The sequence below is a fragment of the Dipodomys merriami genome, unplaced genomic scaffold, assembly GCF_024711535.1.
Source record: "Dipodomys merriami isolate MVZ:Mamm:240054 unplaced genomic scaffold, mDipMer1.0.p SCAF_34, whole genome shotgun sequence".
Taxonomy (NCBI): Eukaryota; Metazoa; Chordata; class Mammalia; order Rodentia; family Heteromyidae; genus Dipodomys; species Dipodomys merriami.
Window position 1 is genome coordinate 11,619,876 of NW_027204937.1, and position 25,298 is coordinate 11,645,173.

At 39.0% G+C, this 25,298-nt stretch overlaps 1 protein-coding gene across 1 annotated transcript in view; it reads right to left on the minus strand.

Moving 5' to 3' along the window:
* Nucleotides 1–772: 772 nt before the first annotated feature.
* The window catches only part of Cmpk1 (cytidine/uridine monophosphate kinase 1), a 32,684-nt gene continuing 8,158 nt past the window's right edge, over nucleotides 773–25,298 (minus strand). Inside the window, exons 2-6 of the mRNA XM_069987292.1 lie at nucleotides 10,956–11,102; nucleotides 6,032–6,184; nucleotides 3,809–3,885; nucleotides 3,468–3,564; nucleotides 773–1,838 (exon numbers count right to left, since the gene is read on the minus strand). Of these exons, the coding sequence (XP_069843393.1) occupies nucleotides 1,797–1,838; nucleotides 3,468–3,564; nucleotides 3,809–3,885; nucleotides 6,032–6,184; nucleotides 10,956–11,102 (516 nt within the window). The 3' untranslated portion in view covers nucleotides 773–1,796. The remainder of the gene's footprint in view (nucleotides 1,839–3,467; nucleotides 3,565–3,808; nucleotides 3,886–6,031; nucleotides 6,185–10,955; nucleotides 11,103–25,298) is intronic.

The following is a 25,298-nucleotide window of genomic DNA, read 5'->3' on the forward strand; positions in this document are numbered from 1 at the left end:
GAACTGGACAGAATCATGTGTCTCCGTACAAATGACAGGGACATGTCATTATGCCCAGCTGTTGATTGAAAAAGGGCCTCAAAACTTCTCTGCCTACACGGGCATCAAGCCACAATACCAATCTCAGCCTTCTGAATAGCTAGAATTACCAGTGTAAGCTACAGTGCCAGCCTGGCCTTTTGCTGGCTGCTTTGGAAATGAGTCTTACGGACTTTTCTGCCTCAACTAGCTGACCATAATCCTACAGATCCAGCCTCCTGAGTAGCTAGTATTATTATAGGCATAAGCCACTGGTGCCCAGCCTGAGATGTATGTATGTATGTATGTATGTATGTATGTATGTATGTATGTATGTATGTATGTGCATGTCCTAGGGCTTTTACTCAGAGCCTAGGCACTGTCCCTGAGGGTTTTTTTTTTGTTTTGTTTTTTGTTTGTTTGTTTTTTGCTAAAAGTTAGTGCTCTACCACTTGAGCCATAGCTCCACTTCTGGCTGTTTTGTTGTGTTTGTGTGTGTGTGCTTAATTGGAGAAAAGAGTTTCATGGACTTTCCTGCCCATGTTGGCTTCAAACTGTGACCCTCAGATCTGTCTCCTAGGTAGCATGAGCCATGGGCGCACTGCTTGAAAGATAATTTTTAAAGGAAGAATGGATGTAAGAGAAAATTCCTTTGTACTTGATAACCTTTTAAAAATTGTGTAAATTTCAGCATTTCAATGTGGTGCCTCCCCCCGAAAAGAAAGGAAAAGAAAAGTAGCCAGGAAGAATATCAAACATTTATAAGATATATTTATTACTTTTTTCTGACCAAAGTGCAATGATTTTTAAATCTTTTTAAACAAATAACTATGAAAAAGGTTTTCCAGAAAATAAAATACAAATAGGAAATGTAACCATTTGATCACCTTTTCTAATTTAATCTACCCTTATTATTTAGTCTAGAAAACAAAACAAACAACAACAACAAAAAACTTAAAATGAGAACAGAATCTTTTAACATAAATCTAGCACATGCATTTCAAGGTTTCATTGTGAATAATTTTGTTAAAATGAATAACACCATTGATAGAGCTTAAGGAACATGAGTCATTAGATGTGATCCTTGCCCCACACCCTCAGAATCTGTCAGAATAAGGCTGACAATTTTGTCAGGCTCTGAACCCCTGTGCCCTCAACCCAAACCTCAGAAGCAAAGTCTATGTATGCCCTGTCATACAACTTTGTACAAGTCATAATAAATCAAAGCCTAAATTTTCTTTGTATAGGCGATGGTCAGTTTACTTGATAAACATTAAAGCACTGCTAAAAATCCATTTTTATGACTTTGTGTACTGAAGACCTTGAACAAGAACTGGCTTCCCAGAAAATTCCTTTGAAATTTGGTCCACAAATTTGCTTAACAGGTTTCAAATTTAAAACCTGTAAGAAAAAGAGGAAGTGAGAATCCCTAATCCTAACATGGTATAGTATTACAAGGGACAAACATGCACACTAAAATATTTTGCTCACAGAAGGCACGAACTATAAAAGGGATAGTCTTTTCAATAAAAACAAGGAACTAGCTGATACCCTTCTTTGTTTGGTGAGCACCATAATAACTACGATGAAGTTAAACCTGAATTCAGTCTATTGTTGTGACAAAATTTTAAAAAAAAATTAAAAAATCTGTCTTACTATAGATTTTCTAGCATTGAGATGTAATTTTTAAACATTAAAATTGCCTTAAAAAGGGGTTGTAGTAGCAGCTATCAAAGCAATATTCAAGCATGATTTCAAGGATGCTATAGGGTTTGAAGTTAGCCTTCTTTGTCAAAAATCTTCACCACATCATCAAAAACCTGCAAAGAAGACAAAAAGAATATTTTTTAAAGCAAATACTCTTTAAAACACTATACCTGAGTCTAATTTCCAGCAACAAAGATAAGAACCAACACAAAAATCTACCAAGTAGCTAAGTATGTACTAAAATAGTCAATTTTAACTATTACAAACTTGGATCACAGGCTAGGTGCTAGTGGTTCATACCTATAATCCCAGCTACTTAGAAGACTAATAAGATCAGAGGATTGCAGTTCAAAGAAAGCCTGGGCAGAAAAGCCCAGGAGGGTCTTATCTCCAGTTAGCCACCCAAAAAGCTGGAAATGGAGCTATGATTCAAGTGATACAGTGCTAGCTATGAAAACCTCAGGGACAGCGATTAGGCACTGAGCTCAAGTCCCAGGACAAAACAACAAAATACATTACAATGTCTTAGCTTCACCTATTTCACTTTCAACATAATACAAATGAGATGACAAACATGCATCATTCAACGTTATTATTATTGTCACTTAACTTTATTATTATTATTATTGCTTTTCCAATAAAACATACTTTCTATAAACTACTAATAATCTGTAAAATGTATCTGGAATGGCTTTTTTAGTTCTGATCTTTAACCCACAGTTTTCTCATGTATTACTTCACCTCTAGAGAGGCAATGGATAAAAAGAACTTCCTGGATGTTTTTCCTCAGGACCTTTTTTTTTTTGTAAGAGGAAGAAGATTGAAGAATCTTGAAGAGGAAGAAGGAGATTAGGTCAATTAAGACACACTAGAAATCTTTCTAGGCACAGTGGACTCAAACCATAATTTAGAGATGGCTGATTTGTGAAAAGAGAAGTTAAGAAATTGTGGAAAACATGTACCTCTGAAGCTACTTGTCTATGAAAAAGGAAGTAACCTGGGCTCTTGTGCTAGGAAATCTGGCAAAAAGTAAGCTGTTCCTTGTCCCTGAGATGATGGTGACCCTTGATTCCATTCCCCGTCAACATCTGGATTTCCTGTCATAACCTCTCTCTACCTATAGGTAAGAATGAAGTTTTGTCTAGGACTCTGAACATTATGAATAACCTTTAAAAAAAAAAATTCTACAGTGGCTTAGTCTCTAGTTTGTCAGTCATTGTGTCAGCCATTCCTATCTCAGCTGTAAATTTCAAGTAAACCCAGACTAGATTCCTGCCAGAGTCTGCTCTTTGTTCTACTCTTGGATTCTGTATCATCTTGAAATTAAACCAATTCATTTAAAAGAAAAGAAAATGAACATGTGGGGTTGGAGGTATGGCTCAGTTAGTATAGCACTAGCCAAGAACAAGTGTCAGGTACTGAGTTCAAGTCTTGGTCTCAGACCCAAAAAAAAGCCCAAAAACAAAAGAACAACATATTCCAAATAATGATATCCAAGATTTAGGAAAGAAGTTTGGACTTAATGACCATCTACTTCTCATGAAAAACAAGTCTAAAGTTGTAAAACCTGTATTGCACCTATTCCAAAAGGAAAAAAAAAATCCTAATTTCACATTTAGTCTCAACTGTTTCAAAAACAAACTTACCTGTCATAGTATTTATTTTTCTTACAATACTTCAAAAGAAACAGTTACATTTTTACTTGATGATTTTTTATTCAGAGCCAAGCCAAGAACACTTACTTCATCCACCGATTTAGAAGCATCTATTTTCTTGACTTTCCCCATTTCCTCATATAGATCAATAATTGGTTTTGTTGACTGAAGATAAGTTTGAATTCTGCAAAAGGAGCAAAACACCTGTTAGGTTCTACAGATGGACGGCCTCGCCCCCCCCTTTCACATTACATGATGCTCAGAGGGCAGCAGACTCCCACCTGACTCCATCATGTCCTTACATAAGCCACTGTACCTAGATAAGCACAACCTGTTCTTTCTCTGGACCAAAGTAGGACAGGAATTTCATCTATCACTTCAGTTCTGCAATGGGACTAAGGTAGTTAAAACAAAAAAACAGGAGGTACCTCTTTTCCAAGCTCTCTCTGTTGTCATCACTCCTACCACTACTTTTCCCTCTCTCAAGGCACCGTTCAATACAGATCTACAGGAAGATATAAAGTTAGGTTAGAAAACAAAGGCATTAATTTACCATTCTTTTTACCTAAAAAGAAAATAAAATTTGAAGAATCAACAACAACAAAAACTCACATTCAACCCAATGTGTTTAACTCATTAATCAACATGCAAAATCTTTCTCAATTTAAACATGTGGTTCAATTTATATAAACTAGGTTAAATAAGTACAGAGCATAGTAAGAATTCATTCATGACTCAGTTTTTCCTCTGTGTGTGTGTGTGTGTATGTTTTCAAACTGCAATAAAAAGAAAATCTGTATGTGTATGGTCCCATCTTAGATATTTTATTAACTTATTACATATGAATTACATGCTCAAATTTTGTTCCATTTTTGCTTACTTGATAATTCCATAAATATCCAAATATTTGAGTCAACATATTTGAATAAAGCATCTCTTGTTAATCGTGAATAAACATTCCTTACTTATAAAGCTGTGGTAACACTCTTAAGTTAACTTTGAAGGGTAAGTGGAAACACATTTTTAGGGTTGGAAGAAGAGAGTTACATTTTAAAGTAACTCAGTGCTGCAGAAAGTCTCTACTAGAGGCACATTTGTAATTCAATCTAAGAACAGCCAACTTCCTTCAAGGCACTACTTCAAATTCTTATTTTTTCAGACTGTTGGCATTAATTTAATGAAGTTTATATCACAGCCACTGACAAGCAGAGTTAGGCCTTTTAATTAAATGGGGCTTGAACTCGGGGCTTGGGTGCTATCCCTCAGCTCTTTAGCTCAAGGCGAGCACTCTACCACTTGAGCTACAGAACCACTTCTGGTTTTCTAGTGGTTTATTGGAGATAAATGTCTCAAGGACTTTCCTGCCCAGGCTGGCTTTGAACCATGATCCTCAGATCTCAGCCTCCTGAGTAGCTAGGATTACAGGTGGCCCCACTGGCAGCCCAGCTCAATGACCCTTTCTTATTTTTTGTTTGCCAGTAATGCTGTACTGGGGCTTTTCACTTTCAACTTTCTTGCTTACAGCTGGCATATTACCACTTGAGTCACAACTCTAGTCCAGCCTTTTGCTGGTTAATAGATGATGGAATCTTGAAGATTTTTCTGCACAGGCTGGCTTCAAACTTAAATCTTCCAGGTTGGGGAGCCTCCTGAGTAGCTACAATTACAGGCATGAGTCACAAGCATCTGGCTTTTTTTTGTAAGTTTATTTCATTCTTAGAAGATAACCCAAGCTATCCTATATGTCCCTTTAAAATATAATGCCTCCTGCTGGGTGCTGGTGGCTCATGTCTGTAATCTTAGCTACTCAAGAGGCTGAGATCTAAGGATTGAGGTTTGAATCCAGCTTGGGCAGGAAAGTTTGTGAGATCCCCTACCTCCACTAAATTACAAAAAAAACTGGAAGTGGAGTTGTACTCTAGTGGTAAAGCACCAGCCTAGAGCAAAAAGAAGGCCAGGGACAGAACCTAGGTTCAAGCCCCAGAATTGACATAAAAAAAGAAGAACCTCCTCAATTTTCCAAAAACATATTTCTTTGCCAGTAAGCAACATGTTCTCTGAAAACAATACACACTTAATTAAGTAGTAGTTCAACTTTATTATTTAACATTATTGTACATGTCAATTCTTTTTTTAAAAAACTTAATTTTTGTTATTTTAAAATAACAAGACTTGGAGGGGCTGGGAAAGTAACTCAGTGGTAGAGTGCTTGCCTTGCATGCATGAGGCCCTGGGTTTGATTCCTCAACACCACATAAGCAGAAAAAGCTAGAAATAGAGCTGTGGCTCAAGTGGTAGAGTACTAGCCTTGAGCTGAAGAGCTGAGGGACAGCGCTCAGGCCCAAAGTTCAGGCCCCATGACCGACAAAACACAAGACTAAAGCAAATTTTATGTTGCTAAAGCTTCTGGTGCAAATAGCTGTTAATACTTCAACAGCACAGCACTGCTTTTGTTTACTCAATCTACTAATTAAAAAAAAAAAACTGCTGCCTAGAGAAAAATGTACATATAAGTAAACATCCTTTTGTTTTTTTCTAATTGTTGACCATCAGTTGCTTAAAGCCCAGGTGGGCAGATGAAGATTTTCATTACCTCATTATTACAGTCGAAAAATAAAACAAAAGGTAGGCAAGATGAATATTTTCATTACCTCATTATTACAGTCGAAAAATAAAACAAAAGATACATCTGCCTTTCCATCCATGGTCTTGTTCCAACCTTGAAGATTGTCTTGATTTCTTGGAAACCCATCAATCAAGAATTTATTCTTCTGAGCATTGGCAGCCATTGTTTGATCCATTTCCTAAAGAAAAAGGTGGTGAAGTTTTAATATTATATTAACCAAGTATGATTTCTTGTGTGTGTGTGTGTGTGTTTTTGGGTCCGGTCGTGGGGCCTGAACTCTGGGCGTGTGTGTGTGTGTGTGTGTGTGTGTGTGTGTGTGTGTGTATGTGTGGGGCCTGAATGTGTGTGTGTGTGTGTGTGTGTTTGGGTCCGGTCGTGGGGCCTGAACTCTGGGCCTGGGCACTGTCCCTCAGCTCTTCAGCTCAAGGCTAGCGCTCTACCACTTGAGCCACAGCGCCACTTCCTGCTTTTTTCTTTTTGCTTATGTGGTGCTGAGGAATCGAACCCAGGGCCTCAGGCATGCAAGGCAAGCGCTCTACCACTGAGCCACCTTCCCAGCCCACGAAGTATGATTTCTTAAGCAGTAGTTTATTTTGTTATTACTCTTTGAACTATAAATAAGGTACATGCCTATTACTCCAGCTATCCTCCTACCTCCAGCTGGTAGGAAGATCACAATCTGAGGCCAGTCCTGGACAAAAATGTAAGACGCTATCTGAAAAATAACTCAGGGTTCGGAGCATGGCTAAAGTGGTAGCTTTCCTGTCCAGCAAGCATGAGGTCTTGAGTTCAAGCTCCAGTTTCACCAAAAACAATAACAACAAAAGCACACATAAAGAACTGAGTGAAGCGAGCCCAAGGCTTTGAGTTCAAGCCCCAGTACCAGTACCAAAAAATAAACCAATTGGAAATGAACCATTGTTTCAATATAACTGCCTCAGATGGCTGAACTACATTTTGTGTTCCCACACCGCCCCTCCCCACTTTCCACATTCTAGAAAGTAAGCATATCCTACAGGATGTTGAGTCTCCCTCAAGGGTCCATGTGTTAAAAGCCTGGCCTATAGGGTGGCATTGTTGGAAGGAGTCTTTTAGACTCCTTAGGTCATTGGGGGATACACTCCTGAAGGGGACTATGGGACCCTGGCTTCTTTGTTTCAAATTGTTTGCTTCCTAGCCATGAAGTGAGCAGTTTGCTCCTATGTGCTCCCCACCAATATCATGCAGCATCCCTACCATAGGCCCAAAACAATGTAGCCATGTGATCTCATACTGGAACTCCAAAACTACAAGGCAAAAACACACATTTTCTTTTTATAAGATAACCATCTCTTCTGCTACTTAAGCCACACCCCAGTCCTTTTGCTGATTTGTTTAGGTAGATTCTTATACTTTACCCTGTCTACCAGGGACAGCAATCCTCCCATTGGTACTTCCTGTATAGCGGAGTATAGGTGTGTACCAGTATGCATGTTCTGTCCTCTGCTTTTGTAAGTATTATTCAACCTGATTAGAATAAAAGTCATGTTCAGAATCTTTATAATAAATAATTCTAGCCATGCGCGGTGGCTGAGATCTGAAGATCACAGTTCAAAGCCAGCCAAGGCAGGGAAGTCGATGAGACTCTTATCTTCAATTAACCACCAGAAAACCAGAAGTGGCCCTGTGGCAAGTAGAGTGTTAGCCTTGAGCTGAAGAGCTCAGGGACAGCACCCAGGCCCCAGAGCTCAAGCCCCATGACCTACCAAAAAAAAAAGACAAAGATAATAAATAATTCTAATTGATATCTTTTCCTGCATAAGAAAAAAAAGATAATCATCTCATGTATTTTGTTATATTGACAGAAAACCAACTAACACTTTACTTTCATAAATATTATGTTCACATATACATTTAAAATTGTAAATAATTATGATAGCAAGAATTGGAAAATAATCATTCACCAAGATCTATGCTCTGGTTGTCTAGAGACTCTGTCTTGCCTTCCTTTTTTTTCTAAATCATTCTACGTTGGTAAGAAGTATGCTGCCTCTTTCCCCCACTCTCTCTTCTCTCTCTCTTTCCTCTGTCTCTGTCTCTGTCTCCTTTCTCTCTCTCTCTCCTTCCCTGCTTTCCTTTCTTCTTCTTTTTTTTTTTGGTGCCAGTACTAGGGCTTGAACTCAGGACCTCATGTTCTCTCTCAGCCTTCTGAGTAGCTAGGATTATAGGTATGAACTACCAGTACCCAGCCCTCACTTAGCTTTTTCACTCAATCCTGTTACCCTACCACCTAAACTATACTTCCACTTCCAGCTTTTTTCTGGTTAATTGCAAGCAATAGTCTCTTCAATTTGCCTGCTTAGCCTGGCTTCAAACTTTATCCTAGATCTCAGCCAACTGAGTAGCTAGGATTACAGGCACGAGCTACCAGCATCCAGCTTTTTCTTTGTTTTCTTTTTTTTGCCCATCCTAGGGCTTAAACTCAAGGCCTGGGCATGGTCCCTCAGCCTCTTCATGGCAAGGCTAGCACTCTGCTACTTGAGCCACAGCACCACTTCAAGCTTTTTCTCAGTAGTTTATTAGAGATAAAAGTCTCACAAACTGCCTGGGCTGGCTCTGAACCATGATCCTCAGCTCCCAGCCTCCTGAGTAGCTAGGATTAAAGGAGTGAGCCACTAGTGCCTGACTCAGCTTTTTCTTTTCTTAAGACAGCATCTTATCATAGGTTCAAGCTTGCTTAGCTCAGACTGACTCAAACTCTGGATACTTCTGCCTCATCTTCCCAAGTGTTGAGATTATAGGTGTGTACCACAACTGACTGAACGTATACTGACTCTACAAGTGCTTGTTTTTGCTATAATTTAAGCCAAATAACAAGTCTCTGAACAAAATTCAAATTCTTCTTATAATAATAATCCTCAAGTGGATTGGACAAAACTCAAATTCTTTTTAAATTAGTTAATACTTGGTGGGTTTTATCTTTTTTATAACCTGAAGCTAATTACATCTAAATGTCACTGGCTGCCCCCAAAACCAAGTAGAAATAGAAAGGAAACAATACATTCAGAAAGATGTCAAGAAACTACATTCAGGAAGCCTGAATTTGAACATAGGAATGTGTAAATGTAGATACAGATATCCAGTCTCCAAAAGCTGGCCACTTACAGTTACCACAGAAAAAGACTGTGACAAGCTTTAGATTAGGCCTCTAGTCTGAAGCAAACTGACATTTGTTACCCTCCATCTCAAACTTCCCTTGCTCCTCAAAAACAACCATAACTGCCCAGACTCCTGATTCCTTTATCTAATCGTTGGTTTTATCTCAACATGTGGCTTCTTCTCCAATATTTATAAAATGTAAAAATAATTTTTTTGGACTTTTCTGCTGAAGCATTTATACTGTGGAAGATATCTGAAAAAGGCACAACGATTGAGCCTTATAATCAGGGAATATGAAATGCAAGGTCATTATTCTTGCCCTTGGAGGGCTCCCAGTCTAGTGGGTAACAGATATAAATGTAAGTTCTAAGATAAGGTATGCAAAGAAAGCTATGATAAAAGTAAAGCCAGGCTGCAGTTGCTTACACCTACTCAGGAGGCTGAGATCTGAGGATCATGGTTTGAAACAAGCCTAGGCAAGGAAAATCATGAGACTCTTACCTTCAATAACTACCAAAAAGCTAGAAGTGGAGTACTAGCCTTCAGGGAAAAAGCCAAAGGACAGTACGTAGTACCTGAGTCCAAGGCCCAGAACCAGGACAAAAAAAGAGAGAGAGACTGAAAAAGAACAGTTGTTAAAGTGAACAAAAACGGTAACATGAGGAATGGTGATCAGTGAACTTTGAACAAATGATTAGAACTAAATATAATGACTAAAAATACTACCTGGTCTTGATAGGGAAGACCACTGGTAACATGCAAGAACAATTTCAATGGAGATCAAAACAGACTGCAAAGGCTAGAAAGTGAAAAAGTAGAAGATAGTCTCCACTTCCGTAATGCCCAACTATGACACAGAGGAAGGGCTCTGGATCCAGAGTCTAGTGAGACAGGATCTATTTACTCTGGAATGGAAGCAGGTTACTCCAGACTCTGAGAGACAAGACAGTATGTAGGTACACTCTTCATCCTCAAGTGTCTCTCATTCTATCTAGATGCCTATACGTCTCTCTGCTAACCAGGCTTTAGCTGTTTCTTTTTTTTTTTTGTCGGTCGTGGGGCTTGAACTCTAGGCCTGGGCGCTGTCCCTCAGCTCTTCAGCTCAAGGCGAGCGCTCTACCACTTGAGCTACAGCGCCACTTCCAGTTTTCTGGTGGTTTATTGGAGATAGGAGTCTCACGGTCTCTCCTGCCCGGGCTGGCTTTGAACCGCGATCCTCAGATCTCAGCCTCCTGAGTAGCTAGGATTACAGGCGTGAGCCACCAGCGCCCGGCTTTTAGCTGTTTCTTGTGTGCCAAAATACCTATGAATGACTATAGTCCAAGGGGTCTACAATGAAGAGTTATCAAACAAATGCGAGATTGCTATTTTTTCAGATATCACCTTGACAAAGATGATGCATATGCCAGAAAAGGAGGTATCAAGATAGAAAGAATATCCATAATCAAAGGGTCATAAGTGAAAAAACAAAGAGAGAAAGAAGAAACAAAGATTTGCAAGAAAGCAGAAAGGAGAAGGAAGGAGAAAGAGGAGAAGAAACAAATGGAAGAAAGAGTAAGTGTCTGAACACTGGGAAGAAAGGGTCAAGTGCTCATATATGCATGTGGAGTTGACCTACAGCTGATCTGAAACCAAGGCAGGGAATCCTTGTTACTGTTCAGTCTTCCTAGGTAAAAGAGTTCTCTGCTTTGCCATTCTCAAACACCGTGACTACCTTCCACAAGCAAGAAATGTTTCATTAATCAAATAAAAGTGCATTTAATTTCTTGTTCTCTTGCCAATTTAAACTAGTTGACATTGACTCTTCTTACCCTCTTCAGCAAACTGATCGTTATCTCAACTGGAACAATCTTTCCTTCTTTAATGTACTTTTCAATGAGTTCACCATACTGTGAATCTGGGTTTTTCCTTTCATCACGAAGAAGTTCTCCTGCAGATAGATGTGTATAGCCATATTTCTGAAAGAAACAACACATAGGAAAAAAAATTAAAACTCACTCAACCTAGTGGTAAGACTATATATTTTTGTGTCAATTTCTACAGTCTAAAATAAAGTTTTAAGGATTTTAAGGATGTCACAAAGCCTAATTTGCTTATTATCCTTAATCTTCTAAAACACCATGAAATCAATCTAAAATTTATCTAAGTGGTCAAGGCATTAACATCCCATTATATTCTTTCACAACCAGGATCCAAGTCTAAGTATTACTACTACTATTCAAAGAAACAGTAGTCCAAGTTATGGGGAAGATGGAAATGGATACTAATTTGAAGCCGTCCTGAGGAAAAAAAAAAAACAAAGCCAGACTGTATCTCAAGAAAACGATCCAAGAATGACTGAATACTTCTAATCCCAGTTACACGAGGCAGCAGTCTAAGAAAGCCCAATCCAAAACAAGATTTCATCTGAAAAGTAAACTAAAAAGCAAAAAGGAGGCTGGGGGCATGGCTCAGGTGGTAGAGCACCTACCTGGCCAAGTTCAAACCACAGTGCCACATAGGAAAAGAAAAGAATAAAGTCTAACAAAAACCTTTATGACTCAAGACAAAAAAAAAAAAATCCCAAACTTTTAAATCTGCCAGCTATAACCAATGTCTATAACAGGAAATTCTGCTTTCTTAAACTAACATGTCTAAACTGAACTCACCAACACTCCCACAAAACCTCCTTTTTCATGTTTTCTTCTTTTTCTCGGTGAATAATGGAAATCCTACCTCCTCCATGAAATCAGCTTTCCTGATAACTTTGGACAATACTCATAAGCAAATGTATTTTAGAGTATCAGACTCTCCACTTAAGACCAGTCTTTTAAAAATCCATTTCCTAACTTTCTACTAATGACAAGAAGTCTCATTTGTGAGCTGACACAGTGGTGCACAGCTGTAATCCTGGCACTTAGAAGGTAAGGCAGGAGGACTGCAAGATCCAGGCTAGTCTGTCCTACAAAGTGAGACCCAGTCTTAAAAAAAAAAAAAAATACAAGTCTCATTTGTAAAATGGGAACACAGATACCTATTTTGTAAGTCTGTGGGTTTGATTAAAAATTACCCACAACAGGGCTGGGAATGTGGCTTAGTGGTAGAGTGCTTATAACATGCATAAGGTCCTGGGTTCGATTCCTCAGTACCACATAAAAATAAAAAGCCAGAATTGGTGCTATGGCTCAAAGTGCTAGAGTGCTAGCCTTGAGCAAAAAAGCAGCTCAAGGACAGTGCCTAGGGCCCGAGTTCAGTCCCCAGGACTGGCAAAAAACAAAACAAACAAAAAAACTACCGACAACAGCACCCAACACATAGTATGTAACAAAAGCTATCAATTATCTCTTTGCTATCAGGAAAATATTTATCATAAATGACCACAGTTTTTTTTTGTTGTTGTTGTTGGTCATGGGGCTTGAACCTGACTATGCATTTCTCAGAGAGTGATGTGTGATTTACTGGCAAGGATATCTTGTAGTCACTGGGCAATTTTGTTCTTGGGTGACCATCACAGTCTATGCTCCATCAGTTATTAGGCAATACAATATTTTGGGACCAAGTTAATATATGCAGCTGGCCACTGGCTGAAGTGTTACTTGTAGTGCATGCCTGTAAATATATATACACTTTAATGGTTTTGGTAGAAAACCCTATCAAGAGATATCAAGTGAGATATGAAAGATCAGCAATGTATTGTTGTGGTAGTGATAATCATTACCATTAAGGCAATGCCATCCGAAATGCCATGTTTGGCCAGGGTTGAGGGTAATACTTAAGTCATATATGACACAACGGTACTATATTGCCATTTCTCTTTGGATGCAATGAGAAAACAATACAGTACTTTTAAGGGTATTTTTGTTTGTTTTGTCGATTGTGAGGCTTGAACTCAGGGCCTGGGTGATGTCCCTAAGCCTCTTTATTCTCAAGGCTAGTGCTCTACCACTTGAGCCACACTGAGAAAACAATATAGTACAAATGAGAATTTTGAATTAAAAGTTTCTTCCTCCATATGAACTTCCTTTACCTAAATTAAATCCATTTTTAAACTTTTTATTCTGAAGTCATGAGTATATCCAATGTTTAGTTACAATAATCAATTTATCCCAAATTTGAAAGACTACCTCAGTGAGTTCTTATTTTTCTATACTTAGTATGTAAATTTTATCTTTAATTCAATTTTGAAATTCTAGAAAGCTGGTTATATAGTAAGAACTGGCTCCCCATTGCTCCCCCCAAAAAGGTGTTTTGGCTCCAATTGCTCCTTTTATGAATATTAACTCTTCCAATTATCTGGCTTTCTTATTTCTTATGATGAGCTTTCTTATTTTGGGCTACAGAAGCCATACATTTCTTTTCTTTCCTTTCTTTTTAAATTTTGGTCATGAGGCTTGAACTCTGGGTGCTGTCCCTCAGCTCTTTCGCTCAAGGAGAGTGCTCTACCACTTGAGCCACCACGCCACTTCCAGTTTTCTGAGTGGTTTATTGGAGATGAGTCTCATGGACTTTCCTTCCCAGACTGGCTTTGAACTGCAATCCTCAGATCTCAGCCTCCTAAGTAGGTAGGATCACAGGTGTAAGCCACCAGTGCCCGGTGAAGCCAAACATTTCTATCCCTTTCTATTTCCCAAAATTGTTGGTTAAGCTCATTTTCACTTATTAAATTGTAAGCTATTGTAAGGTAGTCAGGAAGGAAAAACAAACCCTACACAGATTATTTGATGACTGAATTTGGGTATAAAGTTGGATGAGACTAAGCAAAAACCATCATATAATCTATGTTTTAGCCATATAAAGTCCTTCCACCAAAAGAAATTGCTGAAAGCCTATTTAATTATTGTAACAGGTTTTAAAGGAAAACTCCCATAACTTACAGAAAATAGAAGTACATACAAATTTATTCAAACTGTATTTTACAATTCTTTCTTTACCAACTATAAATCCCTACTTTTATCACTAAGTATAGGCAAACTTCTGAGAGATGGGTACAGAAAGGACATTATAAAACAATGAAATTTGACTTATTTTCCCACTTACTACATACCATTTTCAAAAAGCATTTTACAACTACTGTCCAAAAAATTTTATAGCAGCTTCATTTCCCACTGTTTATTTTGGCTCCTACTTGGAAGTCTCTGCTTGCCGGATGCTCAACTCTGGTCTAATGATTACAGCATATGGTGATGTTAAATAAATGCAGAGACAAACAGAACTAAATAATGACAAGCACTCAGTGAAAATGCCAGCCATATACATTACTCGGTAATGCTCTGCTGTATGAACAACATATACATAAGAAGCCCAGCTAGCAATTTAGAAATTAGTATATTTACTGTTCATTTCCTGATACTCAAGAGCTCAAATTTGCAAGCTTTATTTTGCATTAAAATGGGGTTTGGCATTATATAACTTAAGAAAAGAATAAAAAGTAGTTGTAAACTGTGGATACATAAAAATGATATATTTAAACAATTTTATAGTTTGTCAAGAAGAAAAAACACTTTACCTACAAAGTCAAAGGAAACAAAGAATGTAAATAAACACAATCATGTCTTTTTTTTTTTTTTTTTTTTGGGTCTGGTCATGGGGCCTGAACTCTGGGCCTGGGCGCTGTCCCTCAGCTCTTCAGCTCAAGGCTAGCGCTCTACCACTTGAGCCACAGCGCCACTTCCGGCTTTTTTCTTTTTGCTTATGTGGTACTGAGGAATTGAACCTAGGGCCTCTGGCATGCAAGGCAAGCGCTCTACCACTGAGCCACCTTCCCAGCCCCAAACACAATCATGTTTAACCTATACATTTATCTTTCAATTTCTCATCCACATTCCATTTTTAAAAATCCTCTAATTGCTATTTGCTTTTTCATGCTGTATTTTCCTTAAGGATTTTGCTGAAGCTTTCCTCCTACCACACAGAATTTCAACAGCAAGAAAAAGATAACTATCACATACTAGTTATTAAGGCATCTTATTAGTAACTAGACTTCCAAAAAGCACATTTTCAAAACATTCTGCTGTTCTTAAGTAATCATTGATGCCAGTTCTGAAGAATAGAATAGGTATTTTCCAACCTTAACCAAAACTTCTTCACATTCTCTGAGATTTCCCAGTAATTAAAAAACCTAGTAAGTCACCAACTGCAATGAAGATCAACATTCACAACCATAGCAGCTTATAATTATAATTACACACTACTATCTAAACAAAAAGGTTTCTAGTTACTCCAAGTAACTGTGTAAGGTTCTCACTTTCATTTTCTCTTTATGAAGTTGAAAAACAAATCAACAACCTTTATGAATCATTACACTAAGATTTACAGGGAGAAAAAGAACACACAACAGCATTATATTTACTGTAAGTAGGAAAATACTATCCGTTCCATGGCATCAGCTCAAACACTGGAGCAATTTTCCTCACTGCCTAGCAATTGCCTTTCTTTTCTTCTAAATTTTGATAATGTGAGAAGTAGGAATGTTCCTCAGGGTAGAACACTTGTGTAATATAAGCAAAGTCTTTGGTTCAACCTCAAGTACTGCAATATAAAAGAATGAAAAAGAATTAGATAATGTGATTTGATGTAAATAACAACAAAAACAATCAAAACAAAAAAAGCACACAAAACAGAATTCACAGTACAAATGATGCATACGTGGCAAGTCCTTGAAGGCAGAAAGAGATCCAGATGCCTGGCAGAAAGAAATCCAGATGCTAAGCAACTCTTCTGGCTATACCCCAGCAGAAATGAGGCTGCAGGGGAACACAGCAAGTTTCCTCCCACCCTTAAAAGTACAGATCAAGCAGCCAAGGGCAGGAGTTTGAGCAGCCAAAGGCCAGGCAGGCCTGGAGGAAGGTACATAGAGGGACGGGGATGCAGGATATGGCTTCTATAAGTGGACATTACAGGACAGGGAACAGGGACATCATCTGCAGATAGGACATTATCAGAACAGAGATGGGTGATATGAAGCTACTGATCATCTAGCTCTATGTTCCCTGAGCTCTGGGACTTGCAAAGCTGATAAGGGAGCAGTAAAAAGTGACCTACGTACACTACTATGGCTTAAGCATGAGCAGTACATGCTGCAAATCAGGCCTAACATGTCCCAGAGTTCAGTGTCAGGTAATCCAAGGCCAGGTTATACTTGCTTGATGGGGGCTTGTAACTGCAGCACTTTGTTGGACTTCCAAGGGTCTGACATAACTGTGAATATGGTAAATCAAAACTATTAAGATAGCCAGGCACTAGTGGCTCACATCTGTAATCCTAGCTACTCAGGAGGCTGAGAGCTGAGGATCACAGTTCTAAGCCAGCCAGGGCAGGAAAGTCCTTGAGATTCCTATCTCCAATAAACCACTAGAAAACCAGAAGTGGCACTGTAGCTCAAGCAGTAGAGCGCTCGCCTTGAGCTGAAGAGCACAGGGACATCACCCAAGCCCAGAGTTCAAGCCCCACAACCAACCAAAAGAAAAGAAAAGAAAAGAAAAAGCCAGAAGTGGCACTGTGGCGCAAGTTGTAGAGTACTAGCCTTGAGAAAGTTCAGGGACAGTGCCCAGGCCTTGAGGTCAAGCCCCAGGATTGGCAAACAAACAAAATTAACTATTAGGTGTCCTTTAGATATGCATTTATTAAGTATTTAAGACCAAGTTTACTTTGCATTATTTATATGATTAGTGAACCTTAAAATCAACATTCTGGTCATGTACTGTCAACAATCTACCTTCAGAAGAATACCCACAAATGTGTGAAAATTATGCTGAATCATCTATATTCATATCAGGGACGAGTTGCAAACAAGTTTTTTTTTGTTTGTGTGTTAGTCATGGTGCTTTGAGATAGCATCATTTTCTTTCTTTTTTCTCTGGTGGTTAATTGCAGATGTGGGTGTCATGGACTTTCCTGCCCCAGCTGGCTTTGAACTGCAATACTCAGATCTCAGCCTTCTGAATAACTAGGATTACTACAGCATGCACCCACTGCCTAGTCTGTAAACAATATATTGTTTTGCAGTCTAAAAAGTGTTATGAACACTCTGTAAAGATATAATTTGTGGGGCTGGGAAGGTGGCTCAGTGGTAGAGTGCTTGCCTTGTATGCATGAGGCTGTGGGTTCGATTCCTCAGCACCACATAAGCAGAAAAAGCCGGAAGTGGAGCTGTGGCTCAAGTGGTAGAGCACTAGCCTTGAGCTGAAGAGCTGAGGGACAGCGCCCAGACCCAGAGTTCAGGCCCCATGACTGGCAAAAAAAAAAAAAAGATATAATTTGTTTCAAAGGTATATTTCCAATACAACTTTTTCCAATTAGTAGAAATTCTCTTTGAGAAGGCTTTCCAAAACAGTACTTGTCATTCCTATAAGAGCGTCCTTTTCTGTCACAGTATCTCACATATTACTGGCCAATTTTTTAGGATTTCTTTTTTGTTGTTGTTATTAAGTAGGTGTACAAAGGGGTAACAATTCCATAAGTCATTATGAGTACAATGCTTAAGATTTTATCCAGTACCAACTGCAAAGAATTAAAAATGTTTTTTTTTCTACTACTATTAAAGGTTATCGTTAAGAAAGTCTATATCCAATGGAAGAAAAGCTAAGTATCATTAAATTGCTAGTGAATTTCCAACCTCATTTTAGTTTGTCCTCATTGTATTTCTAACTGGGTGTGCTATACTTAACTGTGACTACTAATTACGAAATGTACAAGTTATAAATGAAATTAAATCTTTTCTTAAGCTAAAAGCTTTAGCAGACAAGACTAAATTAACACAAAGCAAATTGCTTCCTCTAACTAAAGAGTGGTATCTTGCATTCTGCAAAAGAGAAAAGAGGGATATAATGTACTCAACTACAAACAATTATAACCCTTTTTGTGTAACTGGGACTTGAACTCTGGGTCTCTTGATCTAGTTTGGCTTCTTTACTCACAGCTAGCACTCTACCATTTGAGCCATTCTCTAGTCCAGGAAAAAAAGTCCAGCAGACTCTATCTCCAAACCTCCAACCTTAGGTATTAAATTCCCAGTGTCTATGATTACAGACATGAGCCACCAGCACCTTGCTACTATTTCATTTTCCCCAATGTTTCCTCCTTCATATAAAAAAAACCTTGAATCAGGCAATACTTTATATCTATAAATATTTATCTACAAAGCATTGGGCAATATGCTGATTCAGAGGAGGTAAAAAGGTTATATTCATAAAGGATACAACAGTGGTTTGCATCTACAAAATGACTTGAGTCTTACTGATTAGCAAAGGCAATTCTTATTTGCACAATTTTATGTTTTTTCCAATTTTGTCAGCTTAGGGAAGAAGGTGAATCTTCAGAAGCAATGGCAAGACAGAACCATAAGTAAAACTAAGAGAAAAGGGGAGTCAAGAGCCTCCAGGCTGTTAAAACCTAGACATCACTCTAACATTTGCCAGAAGGCTTCTCTGATAATTGAGGATGGATTGTGTTATGGCCCCTACAGCATCTGTGAATTATAATTTTCTAATTTTTTAAATTAGAATATTCACACTTTGATTTTATTCTGTAGTTGGGCAATTCCAGTATTTCTTTCAGTTTATCTCCATCATTCTGATTAAATCTATATTAGAGGAGGATGAAAAATAGTCAAAATGAAAACCAGGCTCAGAAACCTCCATGGGCTCAGAAACTGAGAGGCAATAACTTGAAGACTTCCAGCACTGATGGATAGAACCTGTTAACATTTAGTAAATACTCATCCAGTCTTGTTAGTTAAGCAATCAATTTTTATTGTCAATGCATAGTCTGTAAACTACATACTCATTCTATGTCTGGGCAGAAAAAGTATCTTAAGGAATCTCTCGTGTAGCACTCACTACAAGACAAATATTGTCCCAAGTGGTCTAAATAGTTAGCTCAGTTCCTGTAAGAATGTTTGGAGAACATTTGCAGACAGCAATGGTAGCCTAGGTATTTTTTTTAAAAGCCTAAGTCTTTATATACATCAATTCAAATAGAATAATAATAAAACAGGAGGTTTGATCAAACTGACTTTTTTTTTAAGGCTATTAAAATGAGAATAAAAGACTGGTGCACTGGCACACACCTGTAATCCCTTTTTGGGATTAGAAGATTAGGCAGGAGAGCTTGAGCTTGAGGAACAGGTGCCCAGTGGCTCTCACCTGTAATCCTAGCTACTCGGAAGACTAAGACCTAGAGGATCATGATTCAAAGCTAGCCACCGCAAAAAAAAAAAAAAAAAAAAAATCCTGTGAGACTCTATCTCCAATCAACCAGCAAAATACCGGACTGAAGGCATGACTCAAGTGGTAGAACAACAACACTAAGCAACAAAACCAAGCAAGAACTGGACATCCTTAGTTCAAGTTCTGATACCAAAACAAAATCTAAATTACTTTAAATAAACCATTGTAGGGGAAAAAAATCAGCTTTAGAGATATGTATCATTGAACTTCTTAAAACCAAAAACAAATTCAAACTTTAAATGAAATTTTCTTTGGAAAGTGATCCATTCCTTAAACAATGGAAAAACAAAAGTATAATATAGCAACACAGAAACATAATCTGGGCATAAAGCCAAGAATTATAGGAGAGACAGAAAACAGTCCAGTTTCATAGCCTAGAAACAAATGTAAACTCAGAGACATACTCAACTGAGATTATTCAAAGATTTAAAAAGAAACATATTCAATGAAGACCTACTCCAGAAACTAGAATTCAACATTACAAAAATGTTCTGGAAATGACACATCCATAGCATATACTCCTAATCTCTATCTGTTGGAACATTTTTAGAGCTATATTGAGCTAAGCAACCTCTCTTAATTAGCTTTAGAAAAACATTAATCGCCGTTTAGACAACAACAACAAAATCACCTTCATTTTTTAGTCTAACAACTTGTATTAACAGAAGTGAGAAAAATCATTCTTGGCTTTGAAAAATAGTACTTAAAATTTTTTTTTGGTATAAATCTTTGTGATTGTTCAAAACTAAATGTACTCATTACCTGACTTCTGTAACTGTAACCCCTGTGTATATCACCTTTTTAATAATAATAATAAAATTTAAATGGTCTTTGTGAATATATGTAATTCAAAAATTAGAGTCAGTCTAGTACTTTTGAAGACAGGGCAATCAAAACCTAGCCCAGCCTAGGATTTCATGGATTTTGTTTTCATAGATAATGCTACTTTTTGTTGTTGTCGTTTGTTTTTTTTGGTAGAGCAGCACTAGGGGCTTAGTTCGTAATTAAAAGAAGTGTCTTGTTGGGTGTCGGTGGCTCACGCCTTAGTCCAGCTACTCAGAAGGCTGAGATCTGAGGTTCGTTCATGGTTTGAAGCCAGCCCCATCAGGAAAGTCCGTGCAACTTTTTTTTTTTTTTTTTGGTCCGTTGTGAGGCTTGAACTCTGGGTCTGGGTGTTGTCCCTCAGCTCTTCAGCTCAAGGTAAGCACTCCACCACTTGAGCCACATCTCCACTTCCAATTTTCTGAGTGGTTTATTGGAGATAAGAGTCTTACAGACTTTCCTACCCAGGCTGGATTTGAACTGAGATCCTCAGATCTCAGCCTTCTGAGTAGCTAGGATTACAGGCGTAAGCCACCAGTGCCTGGCTTCCCGAAACTCTTATCTCGAATAAACCACTAGAAAACCAGAAGTGGCACTGAGACTCAAGAGATAAAGGCTCGCCTTGAGCTGAAGAGCTGAGGGACAGTGCCAAGGCCCAGAGTTTAAGCCCCACAACCAACCAAAAGAACAAACAAACAAAAAATGTCCCTCAGAAAACATACTTAAGTTAATGGGCTTACCACTGAAAACTGCAGATGGAGGTACACAGAAAAGGCAACACTGGCTATTTTTCCTTCCTTTTTAATTAAATTTAGGACAAATGAACCAGGCCCTCAGATGCCTGCACACTCCTGCACACTGCCTCCTTACAGAGGGAACAAAGCACACAGCAGGCTCTGATTTCCCCCATGGAGACACAAGACCAAACACAAGACACTCAAGAACCAAGACATAGATAGAAAAAAGCCGGCTGAGGTGGGGGCTCTCTTACCCATGAGTGGGACCCCACAACACAACTGTATCCAGAATTTTCTACTGAAAGTAGAAAGCAGGTGGGCCTTAATCTATATATCTTCCCACCAGAGGCTGCAGAACTCTCCACAGTACAAGAGTCTCCTGAGTGAGCCACTACCCACTCAGTGCCACCAGAACCTCTCTACCTCATCAGTGTGAGAGGAAGAAGGGCGGGTTGTCAAGCATGTTTGTTCCTCATTCCTTTTCAATTTCCATATGGAGCAGTCCCCAGGTTTCAGAAAAAATATATAAACATAAAACAGGACAGAGAAATAGAGACTTACTTCCAGCAGATTTCTAAGTGACTCCAAAAAGATGTTTGGATGTCATGTCCAGCATCAATGAGCTGGCTGTCAGAATGGCAGAAAGACCACAGGCCCTGGAACTTCTCAGGGGGCATACCTCCCCTGTAGGGGTTTCTGTACTTTGGCAGCTGGGCTGTGGAGGCCATCTGCCAATGGCTTTAAGGAACCCAGATGCCCTCCTTGACACTGGGATCCCAGACGAGCCCCCATCTGTTGTAAGGTAAATTTTGGAAGATAGATTCTTGGAGTCTTTATTTCACAGCGGGCTGCAGACAGCCAGTTGTAACAAAAGCCTGCATGCAGCCTACAAACACACTTAATACAGCTAGGAAACAGGCCAGAGAGGAAAGAAAGAACAAAAACAATACCAACAAACCAATTCAGCTCTGATGGAGGGCTGAATTGGGACACCATTATTACTGGAGACAAGCCAGGAGACAGGACACAGAACACAATCATAGAGACACATTGCATGGCATCAAATGAATAAGATTGTAAGTTTTTAATGTGCATTGACAATGAATAAATCAATATGAACAAAAAATAAAAGAAATGCCTGAAAAGCGGTAATAAGCTCAGAGTAAAACTTTCCATAAAAAATTCTTTCCTATAATGAGTATACAACCATAACATCCAAAATGGGCATCTTCTCCCATCCAACTAATGTGATTTAACTAACTTGAACCCTACTATGTCCTGGAATTAAGTATAAGAAGTAAGGAGAATTTGTCACCTACCTTCTTATCCTTTCTTCTTAGCACTATGCCTGCTCTTCTCTACTCCCAACTCATAGTCCCAAGTATGAGGCAAGAAAAAGAATATTGTCTTTTAATTTGCAAGCTCTAAGACCTCATAAAAGTTAAAGATTTCTTTCTTATGGGACACTTATCAAGAAAATAAAGACAACCCACAGAATGAGAGAAAACATCTGCACACATATACCTAGTGACTGAATCATTTGCCTTTTGAGTATGGTCAGATTGGATAACATGCTACCTAATGAAGTCTTATGATACAGATCTCTTTTCTGACTGGCAAGACCATCAAGCTCAACAACCTTCATATCTTACTAGGAGAATCTGAGATGTGCTAACTTGGTTAGTGAAGAGAAAACTGGCACTTGAACCCAAGGCCTCCTGACTCTCAGTTTCAATCATTCCTTAGTAGACTGCTGAGATAATTCCTCAGGTGACCAGTTTACAGATACAGAGCTGCCAGCTTTTGCAGTCTTTGAAAAGAAGCTTCCAACAGACATTAGAGAGAAACTCTGGGGCTGGGAATGTGGCTCAGTTGTACAGTGCTTGCCTAGCAGGCATGAAGCATGCTAGGTTTCATTCCTCAGTACCACAAGCAGAAAAAGCTAGAAATGGCACTGTGGCACAAGTGGTAGAGTGCTAGTTTTGAAAAAAAGAAGCTCAGGGATAGTGCCCAGGCCCAGAATTCAAGACCCAGGACCAGCAAAAAATAAAAAGAGTACCTAGCTCTATGTGTGGGGATAATGATTCTGATGTCATCTTCATGCTAGCATACAACAAAGCCATTAACTTTGAGTTTCTCTCTCCTCTCTCTTTTTTTTCCAGTCCTGAGCCTCTTTGTGCTCGAGGCTAGTGCTCTACCACTTGAGCTACAGTGCCAGCTTTTTTCTGAGTAGTTTATTGGAGATAGAAGTATCAGACTTTCCTGATCTGCCTGGCTTTGAATTGCAGTCCTCAATCTCAGCCTCCTGAGTAGCTAGGATTACAGGTGTGAGCCACAGGTGCAGGACAAGCGAGGTACTCTAGGCCCACCTTAATCAGACTCTGATCATCATTGTTTCATTGGCATCATTCTTAGTATTTCCACTTCTGAAACCCTACCATTTCTACTTGCCTTGTACAATAATCACTAAATAAATAACTACCAAAGAAACAGTGCTACTATTTGAGTATCTAAATTAGCCATTTAGTAAGTGACAAATTACACAAGGAAAACATCTTCTAGAATGGATTTTCATGTTTGTCTATCTAAACCATATATAATTTTAAAGGTAAGGCCTATGGGTTACATACATAGCATTTTCCAATAGTAAACTCTGATGAATAATATATCTTAAAGACTCAAGCAGAAAGAAGGCAGGAAAGCAGTGTAACCCCAAGCTACGCATATTTAATTGCTTACTGACGTGGGATATGTCCTAATGGTGATTGGAAGCAACTTACAAGTCTTGTGGAAAGACTGACAGAAACCAGGAATGGAACATGTCTCATGAGACACAGTCTCTTCAAGTGACAGTTTCTGAGAGTATGAAATAACTGACACTTTTTCCTACAAGTGATGTGTTGTTAACTTTACTCAACAGACAGTGTAAAACTGTTAGCAAACATCTGTCAGTCAGCCACACCTGTTCTCTATTAAGTCCTAAATGCTCTTATCACATGTTTAGTCTATAAAAGTAGTCTTGATGTGTAAGGTAAAAGCAACTAAAATGTTAGAACAAATAAACGTTCATATAGTGATAGGCTGGAAGTATTAACTTTGAGGTAGGAATCAGTATGAAGCTAGGCATCCGTGGCTCATGCCTATAATCCTAGCTACTCAGGAGGCTGAGATCTGAAGATAGCAGTTCAAAGCCAGCCGTGATGGGAGAGTCCATGACTCTTATTTCCATTTAACTACCAAAAAATGGGAAGTGGAGCTGTGGCTCAAGTGGTAAAACACTCACCTTGTGCTGAAGAGTTGAAGGGTAGAGCCCAGCAGAGTCCAAGCCCCACGACCAACCAAAAAAACAAAACAAAAAAAAGGGCTGGGAAGGTGGCTCAGTGGTAGAGCGCTTGCCTTGCATGCATGAGGCCCTGGGTTCGATTCCTCAGCACCACATAAGCAGAAAAAAAAGCCGGAAGTGGTGCTGTGGCTCAAGTGGTAGAATGCTAGCCTTGAGCTGAAGAGCTGAGGGACAGCACCCAGACCCAGAGTTCAGGCCCCATGACCAGGAAAAAAAAAAAATCAGTGTGAACAGGCCAACAAGACATAAAGAATATAACCATTAACCTTGTCCCTGCCCTCTTAGCCAAAAAAAAAAATCTCATCACTAAGTCAGGTGCGAGTGGCTCACACCTGTAATCCTAGCTACTCAGGAGGCTGAGATCTAAGGATTGAGGTTTGAAGCATCTAAGAATTGAGGTTTGAAGCCAACTAGGACAGAAAAGTCCATGAGACTCTTATCTCCAAAAAACTACTCAGTAAAAGCCAGAAATGGTACTGTGGCTAAGTGGCAGAGTGCTAGCCTTGCGCACAAAGAGGCTCAAGGACAGCACCCCAGGTCCTGAGTTCAGGCTCCATAGGGGGCGGGATAGGGGTGGCGGCGGGGGGGGGCAGGGAGAGACAAGGGAGAGAATATTGAAGATGGATTGTGAGGTAAGGCGGCTATACATAGAAACATATCTGATTGGGATTTTTAAAAAGTTGTATTTTCCACCCTAGAGAAAATACAAAATACACAGAGAGAGAGAGAGAGAGAGAGAGAGAGAGAGAGAGAGAGAGAGAGAGAGAGAGAGAGAGAGCTCAATACACCAATATCATTGGAAGGTTTAATTTTTTGTTTTAACTTGGTGTTGAGAATCTAACCTAGGGCATTCCACATGCCAGGAAGTGCTCTACCATTGAGTCACATACCCAAACCATATATATATATATATATTTAATTTCATGATTGAATGAGTTGTGGCTGCCCTGGGGACTCCCCATCATTAACCCTAGTGACTAAAGCCTGGGTCTTTTAGGGAATAGGAAGGGCCAAGAACACACTGCAGAGACACCAAAGACCTGTCCT